This window comes from Lepisosteus platostomus, chromosome 13, assembly GCF_059453375.1.
Source record: "Lepisosteus platostomus isolate fLepPlt1 chromosome 13, fLepPlt1.hap1, whole genome shotgun sequence".
Classification (NCBI taxonomy): Eukaryota; Metazoa; Chordata; class Actinopteri; order Semionotiformes; family Lepisosteidae; genus Lepisosteus; species Lepisosteus platostomus.
The window spans coordinates 41,061,280-41,080,410 of record NC_142623.1 but is presented as its reverse complement, the minus strand read 5'-3'; the positions used below and the strand labels follow the sequence as shown (position 1 = coordinate 41,080,410).

General features: G+C 45.3%; 1 protein-coding gene across 4 annotated transcripts; it reads left to right on the top strand.

Moving 5' to 3' along the window:
- Positions 1 to 98: 98 nt before the first annotated feature.
- fam193b (family with sequence similarity 193 member B) lies at positions 99 to 18,539 on the top strand. Of its 4 annotated transcripts, none has more exons than XM_088604648.1 (10): positions 99 to 1,018; positions 7,971 to 8,270; positions 8,873 to 9,056; positions 9,395 to 9,613; positions 10,060 to 10,465; positions 10,838 to 11,033; positions 12,144 to 12,377; positions 13,051 to 14,083; positions 15,420 to 15,495; positions 16,049 to 18,539. In XM_088604648.1, exons 1-10 carry the CDS (start codon positions 869 to 871, stop codon positions 16,143 to 16,145), a joined length of 2,895 nt encoding a protein of 964 aa, XP_088460774.1. In that variant the 5' UTR covers positions 99 to 868; the 3' UTR covers positions 16,146 to 18,539. The 4 variants fall into 4 exon arrangements, with proteins under 4 accessions (XP_088460774.1, XP_088460773.1, XP_088460776.1 ...); XM_088604647.1 differs by having other exon boundaries at positions 9,362 to 9,613; XM_088604650.1 differs by lacking the exon at positions 99 to 1,018 and adding an exon at positions 6,369 to 7,301 and having other exon boundaries at positions 9,362 to 9,613.
- The last annotated feature ends 592 nt before the right edge of the window (positions 18,540 to 19,131 follow it).

Below are 19,131 nucleotides of genomic sequence, written 5' to 3'. Positions count from 1 at the left end.
CGGCTCCGTGAAGCGGGGTGATTGATGTATTGCGGTCCGGGGGGGGGGGAAGGGGTGCCTTCGGTTTGGATCTCTTATCTGGGGAGGGAGGGGGAGAAACAACGCGTCATACGCGAATTGCTGTTCTTTTTTTTTTGCTCTTCCAAGTGAAAGGCCTGTTCAAACCCACATTAAAATCTTTATTTTTAAAGTTGTTCATACTTCATGGTGGTTATGTTGAGGCTGACAACTTTCCCTATTTCACACACACTCCAGTATTTTCTTATGCGTTACAGCTCCATGCTGCCTTTCAGTGGCAGAGTTGTGTGGGAGCTGTCAGTGGGTAAGCTTGCAAGTTTTTTTTGCTTTTTTGTTTGCGACACTTACTCTGTTCACTAGCTGTATTGACTGAGACTTTTTTTTTCCCCAATTAGGTACAGGATTCCAACCACTTTTATAAAATTGATCATGGCACAATTAATTAACTACATTGGCAATCATGGGGAAAAAAAGAATTTTAACTTTAAACATAATTAAATATAAAATAATAATAATAACAACAATAATAATTATTATTGTAATACATCAATTTCCCTACGGGATTAATAAAGTCTTATCTATCTATAATCATCTGACTCAATCTATGCATTCTGCCCCAACTAAAAATGGTGAGAATTCACTTGTCTGCCCTAAAGTTGAAGTGAAGCCGTTTTGCCAACACTTGATTGACCTTTGAACTTAAGTGTTTGCCAGTACTCCGCCATATTGGCTGTTGTCTTGCCCGGAGAAGGTAGGCAAGGCTTGTGGTGCTGGAAGAAGCGAAAGTGTGGTTTTCCCACCGGATAAACTGGTACAAACTGGGCCGAAGGTTATCGCTGAAACTTGTAGGATGGCTCGGAAGAAAAGTAAGCAGCAGGGAGCTGGGAATAAAGAGCTGGGAACAGGACAGCAGAGTCTAGCGAAAAGCCCCGTCTCTCCCGGCGATACAGCTGGCGGTGGCGGAGATGCGGGACTGGACAGGCTGGCCAAGCCGAATCAGGTAAAAAAAAATCTCTTTCTGCACAACGCACATATCATGTATGCATTCTGTGGGGTTTGCTGGCTGCTGGGTGTTCTGCGTTAAGGATCTAATACGTGCCGATCTTATAGGTTGGATGGGGCGGATCGGGAGAAATTAAATAAATAAGACACATGCACACTGTTTAGGCTGACGGTAAGTGTAAGCTGTGCTATATACACGTATTTGTACGTGCATATATGGATAGTTTGATTCGTGCAATGCAGGGGTCTCTTACATCTTTAATGTATGGATCTCAGCTCAGCTCATTGATCCGTGCATTTTTAAATTTGGCGAGGTCCGAGTTCTTCTGCGCCTCTTTTCGAGAGGTTGCATTGACCGGGGTGCAAGGATGCTTCTTTTTGGGCAGAAACGCACCTCGGAGGATACGGTGTCGGCAGCGCTGTGGGTGCCTGTCTGAGAGGGGCCGGGCAAGGTGAAGGCGATACTGTGTATCGCAGCCGGGAGTTTCAGGGCTCCGCGCCCGGCCGGACAGACAGCGCACGCAGTCGCGTGGCGATGCTCACCGACGACCACGCCGAGAAATAACGTGCGTGTTTTCCGAGGGTGAGAAACTCTCTTCTTCCTGTAGTCTACTTTTAAATAAAGGCTGATATATATGTGTGTGTGTGTGTGTGTGTGTGTAAAATTGCAAATTGCGGAGGATTATAGGCATTACCCTTATAGACATATCCGAAACCCGTTAACTGCACGTTAGTTTTCATGCCGCCGTCTGCAGTAGGTGTGTGCGCGATGAATTTCTGACATCTCTCCGACGGTTTGCGCATTCTTCTCTAGAAAAGGTGCTTCTTGCCAGATCGGCGGACGAGGTATCGCAAACAGCAATTAAAATTATTATGGATGTCACCTTTGTCTATCCAATTAGATGTGCATACGTTTACAGTATTGCATTTCACATGCAGGTTGTTTTTGGAATGGCTTTTTTATAGAGATCAATCTATATACTAATTTGACAACAAAATTATACCTCAGTGAATGGCTTTTCAGACAAACACTGCACAGCTCTCAATAGCAGCTGAAGACTGTGTATCAGCAATTTTACCGTTTCAGAACTCCTAAAATGACAGTCTGTTTGCTATTACAGCCCTGGAAAAGAGATGAGAATGAAATAACTGTTATTGGAGACTGTAGTTTGAGCTGGTAGGTATTCAGGAAGTATAGCTTAGATGTATGCGTGATTAAAGCATGTTAGATATTAGATAATATTTTTAGTAGACCGATTTAGACTTTAAAATGCGTTAAAGTAATATCTGAACCCCTCAGTTCAGTGTTTTGGATCTTCTAATTTTAAATCTGGTTTTAAGATGAAATTACAATTACAAATTCTTTTCCTGTTTCAGAGAAGCACATTAAATACTACTTTTAGACCACAGGACCTAGAAAGGTAACCACTATTTTTTAAAGTATTGGTATCACTTTACCTCAAAGAGCACGCCACGCTTCTGCTTGGAAAGCCACAGCTTTCATGATAATGTGCATTGTGATTTCCAGAGTCAAACGTGGGACTGTGGTACTTTATCCTCAAATACTTGTACTCTTGCTCAGCTGCAAAGCCAGTGGGCGCAGGGGCTTCTGTTGTAGTCTGTTCAAGTTCACTGCCATCTATGGTCTTGAAAAAAAGAAAATCCTTTCCTTAAGATAACCTTAGTAGGAGACTTTGTGTAAAGGAGAAATATGTTTCTTCTGAGGGCAGTCAAACCTGTTTTCTGTGAAACTGTGTTCGAGTTAGCAGCTACAGTTACTGTGGATCACACAACTGGGTAGAGACAGCCCCTGCCCAGGAAACTGAATTGTTTTATTGTTTCTCATACCAGAAGAGTGTTTTATCTGCACATCTATTTAGTTGCCCAGAGACGTGGGAAAATACCTTCATCGTTCAGAGTTGTTCCAGTCTGCCTCTGCAACTAACGGCGAAGAAGCTGAAACTTAACCGAGTTCATTAATAGTAACAGTAATTCTGTATGAGTTTTAAAAGATTGAAGCTGTTCTTATTGATATTATCAGGTAGAAATGTAACATCGTGAATGGCAGCTGTAAGTCAGTTGATTAAAATGTGCAGAACTAAGTCATTTCATTTTTTCTAGAAGATAATCTGATCATCTGTCAAAATTCATAATTCTGCATTTTGCCAAGTCTGGTTGATCTCATTCGTCAAATGGGCCCTTGAGTGTCACCTGTTCTGTTAGGAAGAGAAAGAGTTCTGCAGCAAAATGCAACATCTCCACTTTACAGCTACAGTTTTGTTGATGAAGGAAACTGCAACAAGCTGTTTGCCATTATATTTTACAGCGTTAATCATTTTACTGCACCATTGAAATGGGACTGACACTGCTTTTAACTTTCATAGTAGGAAAGTGAAAGTAACAACTGTATAGGTTCCAGGAGATTTAAGGAATAAGAAAGTGCACAACAAAGTGAAAATATTGTATCGTAAAAATGCAGGTTAATTGTAAATGCAGCTTTCATTTGCTTAGATTGCTGTTATCAAATAGTTCTACTACCATGTAAATGGTTGTGCTTTAGAATTATCAAGAAATAAATACTATGGCAATAATAATCTAATCAAAAATGTCCTTATCTGGATTTCTTACGTCTTTCTAACCCTTAGTTTTAGGGCAAGTGGCATCATCTATTTAACATTTTGGAAGTTAATATCCAACAAAGCTGAGCTTCAAAGTTCCTCGTCACCTATGTCCGTTCCTTGACTGTGGAACCTGCTACTGTGGTACTGATGAATGTGACGTTATGTGACAGTGTAACAACTGGCCACAGTTCACTAAGGTGCTGCTTTTCAAGCAAGGGAGTCTCTAATTGAAATTCCTTTGCCTTTAAAAAAAGAACCAAGGTCTGCCCATATGTATTAATCAGTGAAAGTGTGGTGGAGAAATGTTTGCTTTGATAGCAATGACTGTAACAATATGCATTCACTTAGAGACACAGTTATTCTCTTTTACCTTTTACCTGTTATAAGTTCATGCTGAAAGTGTTCTCCCTTTTGCAGGCAAACAGGGAGGGGGAAAATCGAATAATTCTTCCATACCGAATCTGTCCAGTGGACAGCCGGGCTTAGGGTTTAGTAATTCTTTCTTTTCAGGACCAAATGAGATATTTCAGCGAAGCTTAGAAACAGTGGTTTGTTTTCTCTTGCTAAAGTATAGTGTCAATTAACCAGGCACTGGGAAATCATTTAGATTTGAATAAAAAAAAAATGACAGTGTCGGTTTCAAGTTGGTGGGCTGGTGACCTGAAACTTCTGTCAAGTTCCTGTACGCCGGGTGTGTAGTGGGTATCACAGTGGCATGGCATCTCTTGCATTCATCCACTACATCACCCCCTCGCCTGGCCTGCCATGGCCCAGCTGCCTGGTTCCTGACCCGTTCCTCTCCAGCCCTGCAGACCTCACTTGTGGGCCTTGGCCAAACCCCCTGTCATTCAGCATGCTGTTGCCCGTATAATCGGCAGCTGGCTCTGGGCCCAAGAATCCCTGGAAGAACACCACCCCCCCACCCGCGCTGGGGGGTAGGGGGGGGGGAGCTCTTTCTGTCTTGCCTTCGTCCCCCAGAGCGAGCGGGGGAGCCCGTCGGAACAGCTGCTGGCTTGTGCTCCAGCGGTCCCCAGTGTCCGTCCTGCTCCCCGCGGTCCTGCTCGCTCGCTGCGGTGTTTTTCAGATCCACTCTAGGCAAAGCAGACTCTTCCAGCAGACCCTCAGGCTGGGGCGGTTAAAATATGAATGGGGGCTGTGCGGCGTAGAGGATGAGGCTCTGGACTCACGACTAGTGGGTTGTGGGTTCGAGTCCCTGCTGCAGACACCGCTGTTGTACTTGCCCCACGTGGCTCCAGTCCACCCAGATGCATGAATGCGGACCAGCGTGTATTTGGGGGGGGTTGGGTCCTGCGACTGACTGATGTCTCACCCGGGGAGGGAAGAGTCTTGGACTCTCTGTTCACTTGACACCAGGAAACCAGGATAAGCTCCGGGCCAACGAGCCATTGCGGTTTGAATCCGGAAATTACCTGCCTACGTCACGGATAATGCTATCGGCTTCAAGTCCTTGTTTTGACTTCTGTTCATACAGGGTGATCTGCAGAAATTCTTCCATGAAGATATTGTTTGTTTTGCATGGATGGCAGTAAAACTCTGTTAAGTACTGTAAATCCCCCTTTGAAAGGGGGTCCCTTCTTTTAAAAGAAACTGGGCCGTCTAACTGAGAGTGTTGTGTGTTGTGTCATGCGGTAGACAGGGACGCTGTTGAACCTAAAATTATATTTAAGCATAACAACAACAAGGCCGAAAAGAACTGACTGTCTGCTTGCCAAACGCAGTCTGGATTTTTTTTTATTTTACATAAAAATAAATTGAAATGGGTACAGTGAAAACGCAAACATGCAAGATTACGTTTTATATATATTTTCTTGTTGGGGGGAAAAAAGAAATTCCTTCTGAATTGAAAGGGAAAGCTGTCAGATTTCTGTATATTATTATGCAGTGCTTAAGATACTATTTCTGCCCTGAACCCTTCTGTTTTAAGGGCTCATGTAAAAATCAGTCACCTTGCATGACAATTGTTTCGAAATGTGTGGCTCCTGTATGAAGTGATATCATTGGTTTTCATTCCTATAGAAACATATTGTTATTTCAGCCTTCCTGCAAATATTTTGTGCCTTAGATCAGTCATTGCCCTTGTTTTAAAAATGGGTTTTGTCACCACAGTGGTATAATGGAAAGAAAAAAAACTTCTCTCCACATTCTTCGCGAGCTCCTGCTTTTAATTGGTTAGTCATAAGACCTTTATAACTCTCCTGTTAAGACGTATAGAGTATTAAGTGGGTTGGAGTTATGAGAGATGAACTGGAAGCATGAGTCAAAGATTGTATTTTTGAATTCTCTGGTATTTCTGCTTTCCCCGCTGGTAAGTGTAGCTCCATGTTACTTTACTTTAAATGTCATAAACCTCTTACAGTACACACATCTCCTGGTGCATTGCCTTTAATGGAACCTTCTCTCTCTGCTCTTGTGTGAATGGAAGAAGAGTTAACAATCTAAAGCTGTTGTCTGCAGCTGAGGTAATGAACTATAGAGTAAAACGTGATTGCTGCAGCACCATTCCTGTAGTATGGAATAATTTATTGCATACTTTAATGAGAAATATTACTGGCAGTCTCTGAAATCTTTGTTTAAAAAAAAAAACAGGAATATGAATTCAGCATAGCTCAATTTAAGAAGCAATTTGGTTGAGTCCTTGACAGAAATTTTCCAGAGCACAGGGAAGTTAATCCAATGACAAGTTGGTGTAAAAAGGAATGAAGTTAAGGAATGAAGATGAACCCTGTAACACTGCAAAGAAAGTAGGGTTGTAAAGTAAATTGCAATAGTTACATACAAGCTCAATGTCATCGTGAGAAAACGTGACTTTGAGATGGCAGAAATTCACACACGTGCATGATTTAACTCTGTCTTTTCATTGCCTTTATGTTACAGTAGTTAATAAAAGCATGCTGTTATGTACAGGCCTTTTGTAGATGAATGTCTCATTCACTTCGTGCACAGATATTTTTCTAATCGGACTGAATTTAAGTTTCTGAACTGCCTCGTGTCACAAATGGAAAAAATACGTTCTATCGAAGTCATTTTTGTGTTAGAACACCTGTATTATTAAAATTTTAGTGGCTCTGTTTTTATAGAAACTCAACTAAACTATTAAGATTGTTTTTATACGTTGGATTTTAATCCTACATTTTAAGGTAGAGCAGGGGCTTCATTGGTTCGTTGGACCAAATTGGCAGGTTTTCCCCAGCTCCTCAGATCTTTCAACTGGTGCTTTACAGAGGCTTAGACAGATGCTGGACTACACAGCCTGTTGCAGGGGGATGCTTTGTTTGTAGCACTGTTTCAGTGTCTAGTCTGAGCACTTGCGTAGGGTCCAGTTGTGGGCAATAGAAGTTTGTTTTACAAGACTCAACAATAACTTTAGTTGCAAGATGTTTGCCGTACAATGATGTGCAGCCTTTTCAGTTTTGCAATGCTAGTCACTGTTCATAAACACTGAAAGACTGATAACTGCCTTTTCATGTTTTTTTTCCAATTCTCCTTCAGCTCTCAACCACTTTTTAAAACTCTTCCCCTGCTTCTATTTATGTTTCTTTTTAATGTGTTTAAGCTGCAGCCTGCAAAGATGTTTTTTTAGTTCTGGATCCTCATATGACAGTCTTCAGGCTACAAGGAGGAGAGGGCTACTCTCGACAGGTGGTGTTCAGAATTGTGTGTGAAGTGTGCAATCCCGCAGGCTCAGACTGCTTCAGGAAAACAGCTGATTTCTTCCCGGCACTTTGCAATAATTAAAACAAGATTAAATTACTGTCTCCCCACCATACTGGTGGCACAAGAAAACAAAAAAAGTAATCCATAGATCTATAGCAATATCTATACCCTTATTGCACCTGGTGTCTTGTCAGATAAACTTAGGAACAGGAAACATTGCAGAAGATGAAGCTCTTTGAAGGTGAAAAAAAGAAGTTTCAGTTTATATTTAGAAAGTGAAAGAAGAGCAGCTGTCTTCAGTTGTGCCTTCTGCTGTAACGTGCTCCTGGACTGTTTCATCTTACGAACCTGCTGCTTATTTACCAGCACCTTCAGCTGTGGGGGATTAACTAGCCTTTTTGCGCACTTTTTCCCCAAAGCCCCCCGTGTTTCTTTTTTTTCCACCGGCTGATTGAGATTCCCGGCTCCGCGCAGCCGTGCTTGCAGGTCGGTGTTGTTCTGCGGGGTGGAAGTGTGCAGCCTCTCACTGGTGTGTTTGATGTGTGCAGGTGTGTGTTATGCAGCACGGCGCTGCGCTGGACTCGGCGGGGGGAGTGTGTGGTGAGAGCCGGGCTAACTAACAGTGGGGGGGGCGGGGGTCTTGTCCTTGCACAGCCACTGCACCTCGCCGCCGCCCAGCCCATGCACACCCGCTGCCTGCTGTGCCACCGCGAGTTCAAGGACTGGGGGGCGAACCCCGCCAACGGGCTGCCGGGCGCGGGGCTGAAGCTGGGCGACGCCGTGCCCGCGCTCTCGCAGGCCCTGCTCAAGGACGCCCCCGGGAGGAAGCTGGCGGACGCCGTGCCCGCGCTCTCGCAGTCGCTGCTGGGGGAGGTGCCCCTGTGGATCTGCCAGAGCTGCCGGAAGACTGTGGAGGAGGAGGAGCGCCGGGCAACGCAGGAGCAGGCCCTGACGGTCGGTGGCCAACGCCTCCTGTTCGTCTCCTCTACTTTCTGTAGTGCTGGTCACCCCCGGAGGCCCCAGAGCACCCCACAGTAGCGCTTTCATCGTGCACTCTGACATCAATATATGAGGTTCTAGTGGGCGGCTGCGTCAGCACGCGTAGGCAGCAAAGGAACAAGTACAGGTTTATTCCCTGCTGAAAAGAGAAGAAAAGAAACGCAACATTTCGGCTGTGGATGGGCGTCACATCTTCACACCTGAAGAAGGCTCCACAGAGGAAATGTTGTGTTTTTTTTCTTCTTTTCAGCATGGAACGAACCTTTACTTGTTCCTTTGCATCATTATATGCACTTTATATTCAGATCTAAACCAGTTTATTATTATTATAGTTTCAGCACCACAGGGAGTGTTCCCAGCTGTAGGTGTCAAGAGTGGCGCCAGTCCTCAGCATGGTGGCTCTGTCAAATGTATTTCGCCAGTGTCTGCACAGGCTCCTTGCGCCGCCTCGATTTCGAACGCGTGACCGACACGTTCCTCGGCGCCGCCCTCTCCAGTGCCAGCCGCGGAACGCTACAGCCTCCGCGGCTAAAGCCATGTTGCCGTCCCCGATGCAGGTGTCCCTGTCGCACTCCTCCTGCAAGTCTCAGAGCTGTGGGAACGGCTATCCGGAGCAGAGCTCCGTGGAGTGGGACCCCAGCTCCTTCCTGTCGGCACACAAGCTCTCGGGGCTGTGGAACTCGGCTCACGCGAACGGGGGAGCGCACTGCAACCACGGAGCGGCCGCACACTCGCAGCAAGGTCAGGGAGCCCGCCGGACCGCTCATGTGCAGCAGCTGCGCCCGCGCACGTCTTGATGCCCCCCAGCCTTCCCCCCGTCTGTCTCTGAAGCTCGCACACCGATGCACGGGGGTCACATTGCTTAGCCCGATTCGTGTGGTAGATTTCGGTTTTGGATGAATCGGATAGAAGTTGTGCTGCCGTGCTTGGTTTTGCTTCTGTCCCGCGACTAACGGAACAGATGGTTTGTAATAATTGTGTGCTTAACTGCAGTGCTACAGATAAATCTGTCAATCAAAACAAGGCTCTTTTCATCCTTCCCTCAGGCGACTCTAAATGCTGTGTCTGTGTTGCTCCAGGTGGCACAGCGGGACCAAATTGCCACGAAAAAAGGCCTTCTCACGAGGCCCCAGGGAAATCTGCAAAGATTGCTGGGACCAAGGTTTGTCCTTATAGTCATCCAGCTTCCCAGAATTCCAGTGCGACAGCTCCAGGGTCTCCTCTCTCTACCTCTTCTGATCTGTGCAAGACCACCCCCAAGCACTTGAAGTCCATGTGCCGGAGGCCCACCCCTCCAGGTGAGATCAGAGCTCATTGTTTCCTGTGTTCAATGGCTAGTGTAGTTCACTGCTGCTGTGTCAGATTTTCATTATGTGAGATGTGGAGCTGAGAAGCAGAAAATAAGAATGCCTTACATTCACATCACTGCTGTTTTTCTCCATTGCATTTTGAGATGGGCGTTGTTGATCATTCATCACCGTGTATGAGATGATACACTAAAGGCAGAAGCTGTTGCATTTTTGCAACTTGACAGGCTTTATAAGGAAACAATTTTGTGTAGTTTAGTAACCATCTGTTGGAAAACACCTCACAGAGCTTTGCTGGGGTCAAAATCTTTTTTTTTAAATAAGGAAAGAATGATTCTGTGAGTAAAAATACAGCTTGTTCTGCAGTTGTATAGTTTGAAGTCCTACGCTGTCGAGTAGTTTTGCCACGACGCGAAACTCTTGTGTGTCTTTCACAGGTGAGGCCTTCCATTCCACTGAGCACCATCAGCACTCAGACCTAGCTGTGCCGCCCAACAGCCCCACTGGGCTGTCTTCCCAGCATTCCTCACTGCTCCCTCCCAAGCAGTCCTCCAGTCAGCACGTGCACGGGACCTCTCCCAGCCCTGGGCTAGCAACACACGCTCCGTTCACCCCTTTGGTACCGAACCTCCACGTGCCAGTATCCAAGATGGCAGCCGGACCAGACAACCCCGCTTCCCTACACAAGCCGGGAGCGTGCAAAAACTCCCACATTCCGGCAGTGAACACGCAGCACGCTAAACTGGCCCCCTCGCCGACAGGATGTGGCCATCCCTGTAACGGGCACAGCAATGGGACTGTCACATCTCCCGGCGCGGGACACGTGTCGTCTGGAGCCTGCAGGTGAGCACCAGTGTTATTCGTTGTCAGTTAAGGGCACGTTTAGAAACAGGTTAGTTTTTTTTTTTTAAATGTGAACACTACTATATAGTTCATAACAGACCTGCACCTTGTTTCTTATTCCTGTTATTTTTCTTTGGGGCAAGGTGGTTTTGTAAGGATCAGTCATTCATACTGAGACTCGTTCTTGCCTTCACAACTGTTTATCTACCTGGTTGAAATAGAAGTCATATGGATTCAAAGACCGCTTTCTGGGGGGTTTAACGCAAGCTGTGTTTCATCCGTGAAGCCCCCTGAAGGACCCAGATCGCTGGCTCGCGCGCTGGCGCTGCCCGTACCGATTGCCCTTGCCCAGAGCTGCCTGTCTGCTTGCAGGGACCAGGCGTGCAAAGGGCACAAGCTGGCGAACGGCACCGGCGCGGCGTGCCACCCGCCCTGCGAGCTGGAGGAGGGCCTGGGCGAGGACGAGGACAGCAGCTCGGAGAGGAGCTCCTGCGCCTCCTCCTCCACCAACCAGAAGGACGGGAAGTACTGCGACTGCTGCTACTGCGAGTTCTTCGGCCACAACGCGGTACGCTCCCGAAACGACCGCGGGGCTCCGCGAGGAGTTCGGATCTGCCTGTCAGACCGCTGGCTGGGCCCGCTTGAACTCTTTCCAACTGTTCTGACCGCGGGACACCCAATCCCAACAGGACCCTATATTTATTGTTACCATCTTTTCAGTCACCTTAACGTATTAAGACCATACAGTTACAGACTTAGTCATATTCACTTTCCTCTGTCTAATATAAGACTCTTTAATAATTGTGTAAATAAGCGTTATTTGATATGTGTCTGTGTTCCTCAACTCTTTATTTTCTGGGTTAAATGAACATGCATTCGTCCTAGTAGGAGCTATTTCCTTTCAATGCAGTGGTCTTTAGGCGAGTTCCCTGGGTGAGGTTAAGGTAAGGCTTCACTACGGCGAATGGGAGCTGAGAAATCAGAATCTGAAGGCGGGTTAACCACTCCCGTCAGATTGCCCCATGAGTTAACATTAACATGTAACAGTCTTGTCTCCCCGAGATGCCCGGGAGCCTTCTTAATGAGTTGTTAGAAACTGTTGTTCTGAGCTTTGTAGGACTGGAAATTTTAAGAGTTTGTTTTTTTTAACAGGCACAACTTGAGCTCAGACATTAGTGAACTAACCGTTTGACTTTTAGCGTGATGATTAAACCAGTACTAACACAGCATCTCGTTCCGTGAGGGGTGAAGGTTTGGCTTTTAATATGAAGGAGCCGACTGACTTCATTGCCTGCCTGTTATTCGAGACGGGGTGTTTTTGTGACGCACGTAGCTTACGATAATGGAAAACACTAGGTATGTGCCGTCTGTATTCGGATATAATACGTTGGCCTATATTTTGAGTTGGTAGACACCAGCCTCACCAGACTTTTGTATCACGTATCCCGACATTTAAAGGAACCGAAATGAATGTGAAATGAGCGTCAGGTGTTCTGATGTTGTGTCATGTTGTGTGGGATATGTGGTTGAAGCTGAAAACGAGCACAGGAGTGTTTGCGTCATTTAAATGATCTCCATCGGACTTACGGGGAAAGCAGCCTGTCATTATCCCGGCAATGTGTTTCAACCTGCAGCGGGGAGACATCAGTCAAGGGTGTTTGTTCTCCGATCTCTCCAGCCTCCCGCCGCCCCCACGAGCCGGAACTACGCGGAGATCCGCGAGAAGCTGCGTTCGCGGCTCACGCGGCGCAAGGAGGAGCTGCCCCCGCGCCAGGACTCGGACCCCGCGGCGCCCGGCGCCATCGACCACCGCGACGTGGACGAGCTGCTGGACTTCATCAACAGCACCGAGCCCAAGCCGGTCAACAGCGCCAAGGCCGCCAAGCGAGCCCGCCACAAGCAGAAGAAGAAGGTATTCTTATTCCCCGAGTCGTTATTAAAATGATTATACTGCAAGGACTTGACAGTACGTATGTTTATAACCCTTACTACTACTGTGGGAGCTGACGCTCACTCTCACTGTGCACATTCCTGTTTGCAGGTACTAATTATGTTTAGAGTTATCAGTCTCCCAGCAGGTTTTTTAATCTCTGTTATTGGATTTTTTAATAAGCCTTAAAATTCCTGTATGGAATGTAGTCATCTGTAACGTGGCCTCTTAAGTGCTTGCAGTCAAGTGCTCTTACACTTCTACAGAGAAATATATTATACTGGGCAGATGAACTGTACAGGTTTAGCTGCTGTAGTGGGGAAAAAGAACTAACGTGCTGTGGCTTTGTAGAAAAATAATCAGGATTGTCCTAAAACGATCGAAGACGTTCGATTTGGGAGCCCTGTTAGTTGCAAAGCAACAAGTGAAGGTTAATTCCACCAAGAAAATTAGAAGTAAGAAACAAAACGTTTTGGCCTTTGAGTCGCCTTTTTCAAGCATTCACCTCCTCAGCCAAAACTTTTTGTTACTTCTTTCTACGTTTTAGTGCGGAATTGACCTTTACTTGTACCGTTGTCATAAAATGCCGCACTCGCACACGGGAAACGTGCCCCCTGATATGAGCGCCGGTTGCTGTCTGTGTGCCCCCCTGCAGGAGAAAGAAAAGGCCCAGCAGTGCAGTGCGGAACCCTTACACATTGATGCCCGGTCCTCGCCCCCGGGGCAACCACAAGAGGGCGCTCCTGCGCCGGAGACAGAGGCAGGCCGGCTCCTGGAATGGCCTCAGCTGGAGCTGGAGCGAGTGAACAGCTTCCTGACCAGCCGGCTGGAGGAAATCAAGAACACTATCAAGGACTCCATCCGCGCCTCCTTCAGCATGTACGACCTCAACCTGGACGTCAACGATTTTCCCAAGAAGGCCGCCACCCTGGAGGGAAACCACCTGCTGTCGCACCTCAACGGCTCCTCCGACCTGCAGCAGATCGACCTGGACCTCTCCCCGCTCACCCTGGGAAGCCTCAAGAACCACCTGGTCAACGGCAGGGAGGGTCTGGCCGCCCAGGACGTACAGCGACTCAACGCCACGCCCAGCCTCTCCAAGCTGATCCGCGTCCGCTCTCCGGAGAGGAGCCCCGGGAGGAACACGTCTCCAGTCCCCTCCAGAGAGGGGGCGGCTCTGGGAGTGAAGAGCAAGGAGGAGAGTCCCGACGCGAAGGCCGCGGGGGCCGCTGGCAAGCAGAGGAAAGGAAAGAAGCAGCAGCAGCAGCAGCAGCAGCAGCAGCAGCAGCAGGCGCCTGCTAAAGCTGTCAAGTCGGCCACTGGGAGTGAGCTCCAGAAAAACAAGGAAACCCCAGCGAGAGCAACGGGATCGGGGAGCAACTCCAAAACGGGTCCCAAACAACCCGCCCAGCCGCCGGCAGCAGCGGAGTCCCAGAAAAGCCATGCACCGCTGGCGAAGAGGCCCGAGGAGGGGAAGGTGCCCAGGCCAGGCCTCGGGGGTCCCGATTCTGGTGGCTGCCGCCCGCCGGAGAAGAACGGAGCTGACAGCCAGGAAACAACTGGGGGAGCCAGGCCGGACTTGGAACCTGAGGTCCGAGTCCATTTCCTCACTGCTGCCGGATCCCAGCAGCCTAGAGGAAAGAGCAAAAAGAGCAAAAGCAAGATGGATAAGTCCAGCAGCTCCATTGGTAAGAAGAACTCCTGGGTCCCCTGTAGCTTTATTCCGATGAGCTAGTGTGATAGCCACTCAATTTCTCAAGTAAAAACAGCGGTTTGTAAGTGCTACAGATTAAAATCGAGAAATATCTTTAGGCTATGTTTTGGGTTCTTGTATCAAAATAATCTAGGAATAATTGCAATCACAGATAATGCACCTTTGCAAGATACTCTCTAGCTTCCAAGTACCAGTGGTAGCTCTATAATATTACAAATACTTTACTTATTAAATTATACGGCTCTAGTTTTTCAGATTGGCATAAATACCTTGATCCTGGGAAAGCAGTGAATTTTGTGAGCAGTGCAGCTCGTGCTATTTAAATGTCCCCAGCCCCTTGATTTAAGTTTGTTGCTCCTGTGCTTGTCACAGGATGTTGACACAGGATATTTGGGAAAGTAATGCCGAGAGATGAGTTTAGATCTTTTGATTTATATTTCTAGTCACCTTGTGATCCTGGGATTTCATCTTGAAAGAAGCGTAGTTGTAGGTTGGGTAGCGTATTCCATAATCCCACAACCATTTGCGTAAAAAAAAAAGTGCATTCTGTTACTCGTTTGAAATGCACTTTACCTTGGTATCCATTTGAACCTTTAAATTGAACTATGTGCTTGGCTTGGATTTTTACAAATATTGGAACAATTATAAAGGATCATGAAGCCAATATTATATGCTGGACTTCAGACCTACCCTTTCTATTTTTATTATTATTTCAATGACCTGGTTGAATTAAACTACTGTTACCAGGCATCACTAATAGTGCTTGTTATGGAAGCCACCTGTCTCTGCACATTATTAACTGATACCAGTTAGAAGCTGTTTAGAAAACTGTACAAGAACATCACTTTTTATTTCCTAGGAATGCTACATATAAACGGGAATATTTGAGATGGTAATTGCTGAGTGGGGAATAAAAATAAAATTCAGCCCGATGGTTCAGCAAGTTTTAATAAATTAAGAAGTTAGTTGAAATGAAAGCCAGAAGAAGCAGGCGGGGTCCAGGACTGGGAGACATGGCTTTCTGACACGTATGTATGCAAATAATTCTGTTTCCAGCAATGACGTTCGAAACACGGTGGTGGTTGTAATTGAGGTCAGTTACTGATTGACTGATTGATTGAAGAGGTTTGGGTAGGTTTCCATGCTGAAAGGTAGTGGAAAGAAACACTGTCTTGGCTGTGAAGCTTTGTTCAGGAGTCTTTACCTGTTCCTGGTGTTGCGTGTCTTGAACCGAGCACAAGACCCTTCCTTCCCCCTGCTGTTGTTTTGCGGTTGTTATCTGAGTGTCACCGTTTTCTTTTTCCCCACAGATGACGTGTTCCTCCCCAAAGACCTGGATGGGACCGAAATGGATGAAATCGACCGGGAGGTTGAATACTTCAAGAGGTATCGTCTGTTAGACTTTCTTTGTAACGGACAACAAAGACGCCTTAGTGGGATTATCTCAAATCTTCCACAATCCTGACTGAGACTGCATGTTCCATAAATAGTATTTATTTTAAAAGTGCATCATTGACCAAATTTAACAGTGTACAACATAAAACGTGTTATACCTGCACCTTGCCAGAATCTTTCAGTTCTTTTCCTTTGATTTGAGTCAATTCAGTCATTGAGGAAGTTGCCTGGTGTCAACTTTTTGGTGAAAGACATATTCGCGTTGGTCATAGTGCCGGCAGCATTGGTTTTACTCTATATTGGTGGCAGGTGATGAATCCATGAAGTCCTCTTCTTTATAAGAATAGGCAATAGACCATTATATACGTGTTTTGTGGGAACACTCATACAATTTCCGTTGACGTTTATTGGAACATGAATTTCCTGGCCCGAGTGAACTCTTTTTAGTTAACGTACAGATCCGCACCGATACTTCCCTTGCAGTGCAGAGCCGTGCGCTCCGTCAGAGTATGCTGATCGAACTTTTGCTTTCCTTCATGCTCAGGTTCTGCCTGGATTCTGCCAAACAGACGCGACAGAAAGTGGCTGTGAACTGGTCCAACTTCAGCCTCAAAAAGGTTCCCTCGAACGCAGCTCAGTAAGCACACGAGCAGAAGAACAGACAGCCCAGCGCACACCTCCTTCTTCATCTCCTCCCGCGCCACTTCCGCCACCCTCACCTCCACGGCACCCCCGAGACTCGCAGGCCTGCGTGACGCCCAAAATCACCGCGGGCAGCTGGACTGGCAGCGGGCTGAATCCTCCACCACAGAAACCAAGGAAACTTTTCCAAAGCCGCTTCATCTTTTCTGGGCCGTTTGTTGTGTGGCCAGTTACCCCCCAGGGCCCTGAGGCATTCACCACCTGTGACACTCCGCGTATCTCCCAGCCAGTTTGTGTCACGTGTTCGGAAGAGACGAGCAGTGGCTGCAGCCTGCCCCCTCCAACGCAGCTGCCTGTCAACATTAGCTTGCTAATGGCTCTGAAGACTCTGCTGGTTGTAGGTCCACTGCCTTTCTCCCGTTGTGTGTTCAGGGGCCATGTTATACTGTCCTCACTCTTATTGTACTAAGCAAGCAGTCACTGCTAAATGCAGACATTGCTTTTTAAAAAATAATCTGCCAGTTTGGCGCTTTCAATTAGCAGATCTCCAGTTTCGCATCAGGTTATAGCAAATGGTTACGTTCTTAATGTACTGTTCTTATTCAGATCCTCCTTCTTGGTGATCTTCAACTCTGTTTTTATTTCTTCAGATCATTGTTGTTTGTTCCTACGTATTCGTACCAATTTTAAAAAATTTTACAGTGAAATTCAACAATTTAAAAAATTGTTTAAGTTTTACTTTAAGTTGAGCGCAGAGGGGACAAACTGAGAGCACTTTTTAGGGAGACTAAAAATTGGTACATTATTGTATTCTGGCAAAATCATTCTCACAACAGATGAGTGCACCTTGCTTGGATGATCCGATCATGGTCATATGGGAACTAGAAATATTCCACCACACTAAAAGTTTGTGCCGATTAACATTGCTTTGAGACCTTTTACTGGTTTTTATAATTCTCGAACAATAAGAAGAGAAATTGAAAACTAGTGCCATCTGCTGGTTGTTTTGATCACTCATTTCTATTACTAGATAAAAGCTGGATTGACAATGTACCACACATGTCTCATTCACATCTGCTATTGTGAAGCTTGATGCTGTGTAGTGGTGGTAGGGGTTTTGAATTGAACATATTGTTGGTCTCTTTCCACCACTGGAGATGATACATCTTGCGCAGCATTAGTTAGGACCTCGATGCTTCAGAGTGAGTGGAATCCTTACTGTCAGTATAGTTGCCACAAAAGACTTTCTGTAAATTTGCAGGACAATATGAACACGTATGCTTCCAATTGACACTGGTTTCAATATGCAGATCTGTAATACAATAGTCCTTCCATGACAAGACCTTAAAGTTTTTTATAAGTCATTATAATTAAGTACAAACCTGACATGAATTACAACACTAATAGAAAACCTTTAAAATTCTCTCAATGTTGAATATTTGAAACAAAGTTTCTAATTTTTCATTTAAAAATATGGATGTATCGAGAATATACTGGATATCTCTTATTGTTGCATGGAATTTTAGAATGACATTGGCTTCATTTTCCCCAATTCCCTTTTAATTTAATTTGACTTTAACCTCTTGTTAAAGAGTACATTTTAATCAACATGGATTTCAGTGTTTTACAGAAACTAAATACCTCCTGCACAGCGGTCTCGGATAGAATTCTTTACTGTTACCGTACCCAGAATGCTGTTGCTGTCAGTCCAATACCTTGATTCTGTTTTCTGTGTACTTCCAAGACTGTTTTACTGCATGACAGCCTCAATTAGTTGTGTTGTATTATGTCAGCACTTAAAGCAGCAGAGCTTTTGCAGTTATGGTACAATTCTTTTCTTTACTGTCCAGATCCCACTGTAAACTTTCTATTGTCTCAAGCCTACCTGTTGTGTCATTTTGTGACCACGTCAGCAGTGATGTGTAACTGACAGTGCATTTTTGTTCCAGTACTAGTACTGCTTTTACCTTTCAGATACTGGAGACCCATTCCCAGAACTGGGAAGTGGACTACATTGTCATATGGGCTTTCTCCATCGTCTTTCTCTACTAGCTGGGCAACCCCTTTAGATACAAGATGAAATACGTTTAAGGGGGAGGTTTGGGTTATTTAAAACAAAATACTTCCTTAGTCTGACATGAATGAGATGATGTTTTTTTTAAATCTATTTTGAACTTTTTTTGTGTTTAATATTTTACACGATCTCTGGTGCTATCCAGGTTATATTAAACTACAAGACAATATCCTAAAAGTTTGGAATGTAGATTTATACTGTACCGTTAAGAGCCAAAGTGTATGTTGGCTTCTCTGTTTTTTATTATTCTTCACTTTTGATACTGTGAAAAATCTTTCATTCTGAAAGGTTAAAACAATACAGTTTTGACAAAAGAAAAGCTGTGTCATGTTCTTTTTTTCTCTTCTTCATTTAATACATTAAATGATATACACCAATTTAAGTACTAACTGCTTTAGCCAACAGTAAGCCACGAGGGTGCCTGTTGGAGAAAACCCATGCAAACATCAAAAAGAACCTTTCTTAAATGCATGAGAATTAGTGTACAGTTACAATAACATCTATTTTTCCGGCTTGAGAACATAACTAGCTGAATATTAAAAGAGCTTCGGATCCTTAAATTATCGCAGGTGTCAGCTCGACGTATCATTGTGTGGATGTTTCGATACGATAATCAAGTTTATAATTCCTGGAATTATAATATTCAACAAAGAATTCAGGTTATCTGAAGATTACAGGAAACAGTTCAACTTGACCTGTTTTTTTGGACTACTTCAGTATGTGCAGTATAGCAATTAAGTAACTTTTGAATTAGCTGTGCATTTACATTAAAACATTCTCAACATCTATAAAACAAGTAACAAGGAACAGAAATATTTAAGATATAGACTTTTTTCCCTTTAAATTGTTTAACATTTCTCCGATTTCGTTCAATGATCTTGTTCAGTGGCTTACATCTGGTTGTCCTTTGG